General features: G+C 39.5%; 1 protein-coding gene across 1 annotated transcript; it reads left to right on the top strand.

Moving 5' to 3' along the window:
- Nucleotides 1-1501: 1501 nt before the first annotated feature.
- LOC134217528 (protein suppressor of underreplication) lies at nt 1502-4807 on the top strand. The gene is made up of 4 exons (XM_062696290.1): nt 1502-1815; nt 1882-2080; nt 2203-2982; nt 3419-4807. The coding sequence occupies exons 1-4, from the start codon at nt 1660-1662 to the stop codon at nt 4678-4680; spliced, it is 2397 nt and encodes a 798-aa protein (XP_062552274.1). The 5' UTR covers nt 1502-1659; the 3' UTR covers nt 4681-4807.
- Nucleotides 4808-7388: the final 2581 nt, after the last annotated feature.

Genomic DNA, 7388 nt, shown 5'->3' with positions numbered 1-7388 from the left:
GGATTTGGTTGAGCCACGGAAAACAGGCTTGCGAAGGTAAGAATAGTTTATGATAAACTTAATGTAAATATGTGATTCATAATTGATCCGATAATTGGACAGTATTGCGACTGGCCGTACCATAATTCATACATTAATCTATACAAAATGACCATAAAGGCACGTTTCAGATGGAAATAATTATGAAGCAACTTCTATATGGGACTTCATACAGGTGGAATGATTTTATAATTATTTTCAATTAAAACGTGCCTTTGCAGTAAACATGCATTCAAATTACTTTCATTGATTGAAATTTCGGATCATTTTATGCTGAGAGGCATAAGCCCTCAATCTAACAACAGGGAACGAGATTTTCATCTTCAAACAAGACCATGTCAGCGCTGACATTATCATTATTTCTGGGAGTCATAAAACATGAATAATGCTCATTCAGGACTCCATATTCATAATTTAGTCATTCATTGTTTTCTTTGATTTTTTTTATAGGAACAAGTGGTGAAAGAACATCAGATCTCATGGACATGGATAAAGTAGCTCAATCTAAGTAAGACATAAAACGGTAAAAAGTTTTTAAGTGACTATAAGGGCGAATCCGAATGAAATATGAATTCAACGTAAATTTATGGCGAAATTTAAGGCCTATAATTCCCCAATATAACATTTTTGTTGTTTGAATAACTACGTCGTAAAGCTATTTTCAATAGTATTTAGTTTTGCTCTAGGATGTTTTGCTTTACCACAAACTTGCCAGAAAATTGAAAAAAAAATGAAATAAGAGGCAATAAAAACATAAAATACATAATTTATCAAGATACAATTAGATATCTGATGCAACATAGATAATAACAATATAACAATAACAATAAACCTGGTGATTTTTTCGAATAAAATAAGAACATTATTTTATTATTATATTTGGAACATTGTAATTTATATATAATAAAAACATGTTTTGTGCTTAATTATTTAATTAAATATAAACCGAAAAAAAAAAATTTAAGAGCAATAGTAGTGGTCTTTAACTATCATATCCAGTATCATAGTTCGTAAAATAGTATTATACATCCTATAATACGGTTATCGTATAATTGAATGTTTATTATACATCTTTCAATTTGAATTTATCACTGAATCATTATTTTATCTCGAATTCGATTTGAGAAAAATCATACTATTAATCTTTTTCGTTGGAATCAATGATAATCCCAATCATAACATTTGAAAAAACATGATGATAAGCTAATGATATCTGGTAAAATCGCTTAGCAAAAATATATGGAAAAGTTGGCTTTTTTGAATGGTAACGATACTTAACAACCCATTCAGTGTATCATCCAATACCAAATTATTATAAACCCTATCGTAAATATTATTCATGGTATAATTGTTGTTCGATATTTTTTATGATTCCATTAAAAATTCAATTACAATTCACTATAATCAAAAAACGATAACTAGAAAAATACACGTATAATTTTAATCTATTCGGGATGTTTGTTGTGTCATGTTTCGTGTGCTCTAATTTTCGTGATTTATTTTATCAATATATTTTGCATATTTTGTGATAGAAATCGTTTTTGTTGCGTTATATTCAATAGTTTTCTTGTAAAACAAAGACAAGCATTGTACCAGTATCAAGTTTAAGGTCTCGGGTTAATGGACAACGACTGCGAAAGCGCAGCAAAGAAAACCCGATTTGCCCTCAGGGAAGCGCTGCAGCTAGGTGACGGGGAGCTGTGTGGTTCCCTCGTGGAAATTCTGAAGCCACATCAGCTGGAAGGAATCCGGTTCATTTACAGGGGCTTGAAACAGGTAAGCACTTGTTCTTTTTTCTTTGGCGGAAGGTTGTTTTTAAAAATTTTGTTACTCATTTTACAGAACAAAGGCGTAATCCTGAACGATGAATCAGGATTGGGGAAGACGCATCAGATAATTGGTTACTTATCAGCAACAATTGGCCCTGCTGATAAAATAGCAATTCTGTGTAATAGTTTACAGCGCTTGGATCATTGGTTGTACCATTTGGAGCTGCTGACTGCATTCGAAACATTGATTTTGGATGAGAACTGTGATAAAGGTAAATGCTTTAGTTTGGTCATAGAGGGTAGTTTACCTGCTCAATTAGATCTCCCTATAAATTCTCTCTAATTTTTATGCAAAAAAACAATTGACATTAATGCGATTTATTTCTTCTTTCAGATCTTTTTTCATTAAATCCACAAATTATTTTATCAACATTTGATTGTTTCCAAAAACATTCAGATGCATTTGCTACAAGGGCAAGAAACATCAATTTGGTGGTAATCGATGAAAGCAAGGACGTCCAGTGCGAAATTGAATTTCTTGCGTTGTTGGCAAAGCTTCTTTCTGCACCCAAGATATTTGTGATCACCGAAAACTTGCTGGACAATCCGGTTCGGTTTTCCCTGAGGCTAAGATTCTGCCATGTACAGTTCCATGAAGAGGCCTTGAAAGGTTTGCTGACGGATGTGGTTCAAAGTAATCGACCATTGAAGAAATTAGAAAAGTTGAAGCTATTTTTCTTAACCAGAAGCGTTTCGATTAGAAGATATAGATCTCATCACAAGAAGCACCTTCCATTGATAGAGAAGAGTGAGTTCCAAACCTGCTTCGGGGCTTGGAAAATTGCAAACGGGATGGACTTGAATAGTCAAAACGATGAGGTTTTCGAAAAATCGGATCATCAGCATGTAGAGGACGATGAAGACTGCGAAACCACTCTGAATATGGCGATTGTGGGTGATGCGGAGAGTTCTGGCATTGGCAGAGATCTGTCTCGTGAGAATGGCGATGATGATGGAATTGAAGCAGCGAATGTGGCGTACAAAATCAGTGAGCCGTTGTTCGAAATCGAACAGAGCACAGAAGAGATGCCCCAGTTGGTGGTGGAGTCTTCCGATTCGGAAACTAAGTCGACGTTGGGCGATATGCAGAAAATGTCACTGGCAAGATCCACGGGTAATTACTTGATTGTTTAATTTATCAAATAATTGTTAGAATAGCAGAATTAGAATCATCTGTTGGAGAAACTATTTATCCATCCTTCATCAAAAAATTGGGAAAGAATAAAATTATCGCTATGAGCAGTGGTGGTAAAATAATTCTCTTCTTGCTTACATTTTTTATTCAAAATCGCATAGTTTAACTAGTTTTCCGAGAGCAAAATTTTTAACAAAACGTTTGAAATGCAAGAATATCCATTATTCTATGCGAATAACTTCATTTTACTATTTTTATTGATGAAGTTGTTTATGTGTAGGCTACGTACAAGAAAGGCATTATTTCGTCTAGTTATGTGGATACATAATTTTATCATAATTTTGTAACATTCACTTCACCTCTACTAAATAACAGTTCATTGCTCTCAGTACTAACTAATGCCATTCCTTTCCAGAATCCGAAAAGTCGATATTTCTCACATCAAACATAGAAATACCAGAAACCGAACGAACATCTCAAGCTTCGGAAGGCCAAACCGATTCGGAAGACTATATACAGTTTGGACAAGCCTTGATTGAACCCAGCACCCAGATAGAAAGCTCATCGGAAGCATTGGTTCGCAAAACGTTCACTCCCCTGACTGATGACAATTACGATTTTCCGATAGATCGATTTCTTCAGCGGAAGACACCATCCTCATCTTCAACGGATCTCGAAATCGTTTCAAAGGAAAGCGTAACCGCAAATAACCCGGTATTAGTGTCCAGTTGCAGTTCGAACGGTCGGGAAAAGTCTCCAGATTTATTCAGCGACTCGGAGGACGATACTGTAAAAGTGATCTCCCAAGATGATTCCCTCATGAAGTTATTGTTCAAAAGCCCAGTCGACTTGGAGAGAACGACTCAGCGTGACTTAAAAATTCCAAAGTTTCTTCCAAAATTTCCGCGAACCAATGTGAGCACACCCATTTCAAAACTTATTCACGGGCCTCTACAAGATGAAACTGCAAATTCGTCGAACAGTGACGAACGACCTTCGTCCAACGATATCTTCGCTGATCTCACTGTCAAAAACCCCGACCCCAACCGAACGGACGTGTTCGAGATCACCGATAACAACGCCTTCGGCAACAAAATATTGGTCCACGCCGAAAAAGACAGCATGTCCCCCCTTCGTGATTCGGACGATGTCCAGTTCGTAAGTGTCCTCCGACCGCCGGACGGTCCGATCGAAATCGTCGACCTGGACACGGACGTGTGCACCCCAAAGAGCCAAAATGGGCCTCCACCTGAACCGATGAGGCGCACCACACCTTCTTCCAAAAATTCACTACCATCTACTCCTCGCGGATGGCTCACCAAAAGCAATCGTTCGTCGGATAGTGACTCTCCGCGAACACCTAAAACGACCAGGAAGAAATCAACACCACAATCGGCACGTCGATCCGTTGGAAGCTGTAGCAGTGCGTCCAGCTTCAAGCGTAAGAAGTTGGAAAATTGGTTCCGCGATGCGCCGACAGACGACGAGGATGATTTCGAAGAATGTCGGCGGGCATCGATGAGCGTAAATCGAAGGAGATCTGCTCCCGTTGGTGGACCAGGTGGAAGCGGCGGCAAGAGGATTTCTCCGAGAAAGAAATGCTTTCAGGAGCGGATCATACAGCGCTATAATCAAATATTAGTGTCCCCTAGTGGAATGGATAGTGATTTTGAGTAATGTTGTACGAAAGTTGTTTTTGTTTTTCTATTATTTGACCAAATTTTAGTCTTTCTTAGTATGTAGTTAGATTGTTATGTTAAGTATTATATTTTACTTACATAGATAAAGCTTATGCAAGCGGGAATTCGAAGACTATTTTCAATCAAAAATATCACCTTAAATGATTGTATGCTTTCCCAGAAACCAATCCTTAAAAAAGAATTAAAAAAAATCCAATCCAATCCAATCCAATCCAATCCAATCCAATCCAATCCAATCCAATCCAATCCAATCCAATCCAATCCAATCCAATCCAATCCAATCCAATCCAATCCAATCCAATCCAATCCAATCCAATCCAATCCAATCCAATCCAATCCAATCCAACCAATCCAATCCAATCCAATCCAATCCAATCCAATCCAATCCAATCCAATCCAATCCAATCCAACCAATCCAATCCAATCCAATCCAATCCAACCAACCAATCCAACCAATCCAATCCAATCCAACCAATCCAATCCAACCAATCCAATCCAATCCAACCAACCAATCCAACCAATCCAATCCAACCAATCCAATCCAATCCAATCCAACCAACCAACCAATCCAATCCAATCCAATCCAATCCAATCCAACCAATCCAATCCAACCAATCCAACCAATCCAATCCAATCCAATCCAACCAATCCAACCAATCCAATCCAACCAATCCAACCAATCCAACCAACCAACCAATCCAATCCAATCCAATCCAATCCAATCCAACCAACCAACCAACCAATCCAACCAATCCAATCCAACCAATCCAATCCAATCCAACCAACCAATCCAATCCAATCCAACCAATCCAACCAATCCAACCAACCAACCAATCCAACCAACCAACCAACCAACCAATCCAACCAACCAACCAACCAACCAACCAACCAATCCAACCAACCAATCCAACCAATCCAACCAACCAACCAATCCAACCAATCCAACCAACCAACCAATCCAATCCAATCCAATCCAACCAACCAACCAATCCAATCCAACCAACCAATCCAACCAATCCAATCCAATCCAATCCAATCCAACCAATCCAACCAATCCAATCCAATCCAATCCAATCCAATCCAATCCAACCAATCCAATCCAACCAATCCAATCCAATCCAACCAATCCAACCAATCCAATCCAATCCAATCCAACCAACCAATCCAATCCAACCAATCCAATCCAACCAACCAACCAATCCAATCCAATCCAATCCAATCCAATCCAACCAATCCAATCCAACCAATCCAACCAACCAATCCAATCCAATCCAACCAACCAATCCAACCAACCAATCCAACCAATCCAATCCAACCAATCCAACCAACCAACCAACCAATCCAATCCAATCCAACCAATCCAACCAATCCAACCAATCCAACCAACCAATCCAACCAACCAATCCAACCAATCCAACCAACCAACCAACCAACCAACCAATCCAACCAACCAATCCAATCCAATCCAATCCAATCCAATCCAACCAACCAACCAATCCAACCAACCAATCCAACCAACCAACCAATCCAACCAACCAATCCAATCCAACCAATCCAACCAATCCAATCCAACCAATCCAATCCAATCCAACCAATCCAACCAATCCAATCCAACCAACCAACCAATCCAATCCAACCAATCCAACCAACCAATCCAACCAATCCAACCAATCCAACCAATCCAACCAACCAATCCAACCAATCCAATCCAATCCAACCAACCAATCCAACCAATCCAACCAATCCAACCAACCAACCAATCCAATCCAATCCAACCAATCCAACCAATCCAACCAACCAACCAACCAACCAACCAATCCAACCAACCAATCCAACCAATCCAATCCAATCCAACCAACCAATCCAACCAACCAACCAATCCAATCCAACCAACCAATCCAACCAACCAATCCAACCAACCAACCAACCAACCAACCAACCAATCCAATCCAACCAACCAATCCAACCAACCAATCCAACCAATCCAACCAATCCAAATCCAATCCAATCCAATCCAATCCAATCCAATCCAATCCAATCCAATCCAATCCAATCCAATCCAATCCAATCCAATCCAATCCAATCCAATCCAATCCAATCCAATCCAATCCAATCCAATCCAATCCAATCCAATCCAATCCAATCCAATCCCGAAGGAATTTCTAGAGGAATTATTGGAGGAACTTCTAGAGGAATTTCTGGAGGATCTTCCAGAGAAATTCCCGGAGGAACTTCCGGAGGAATTCCCAGTGGAAGTTCCTCCAGGAATTCCCGAAAGAACTTGGGGAACTTGGGAGGAACTTCCGAAGGAATTCCTGGAGGAAATTCCGAAGGAATTCTTGGAGGAACTTCCGAAGGAATTCCTGGAGGAACTTCCGAAGGAATTCCTGGGGGAACTTCCAAAGGAATTTCTGGAGGAACTTCCGAAGGAATTCCTGGAGGAACTTGCGAATTCCTTCGGAAGTTCCTCCAAGAATTCCTTCGGAAGTTCCTCAAGGAATTCCTGCAAAAGTTCTTACAGGGATTCCTTTGGAACCTCTTCCAGTAATTCCTTCGGAAAGTTCCTCCACAAATTCCTTCGAAAGTTGCTCCAGGAATTCCTTCGGAAGTTCCTCCAGGAATTCCTTTGGAAATTCCTCCAGGAATTCCTTCGGAAGTTCCTCCAGGAATTCCTTTGGAAATTCC

The sequence above is a fragment of the Armigeres subalbatus genome, chromosome 2 (assembly GCF_024139115.2).
Source record: "Armigeres subalbatus isolate Guangzhou_Male chromosome 2, GZ_Asu_2, whole genome shotgun sequence".
Lineage (NCBI taxonomy): Eukaryota > Metazoa > Arthropoda > Insecta > Diptera > Culicidae > Armigeres > Armigeres subalbatus.
This window is presented reverse-complemented; position numbering and strand designations above follow the sequence as displayed.

Coding starts and splice junctions, on each gene's coding strand:
- LOC134217528 (XM_062696290.1), top strand. CDS start 1,660: ATGGACAACGACTGCGAAAGCGCAGCAAAGAAAACCCGATTTGCCCTC. Junction 1,816..1,881: donor TTTACAGGGGCTTGAAACAG/GTAAGCACTTGT, acceptor CTCATTTTACAG/AACAAAGGCGTAATCCTGAA. Junction 2,983..3,418: donor GTCACTGGCAAGATCCACGG/GTAATTACTTGA, acceptor ATTCCTTTCCAG/AATCCGAAAAGTCGATATTT.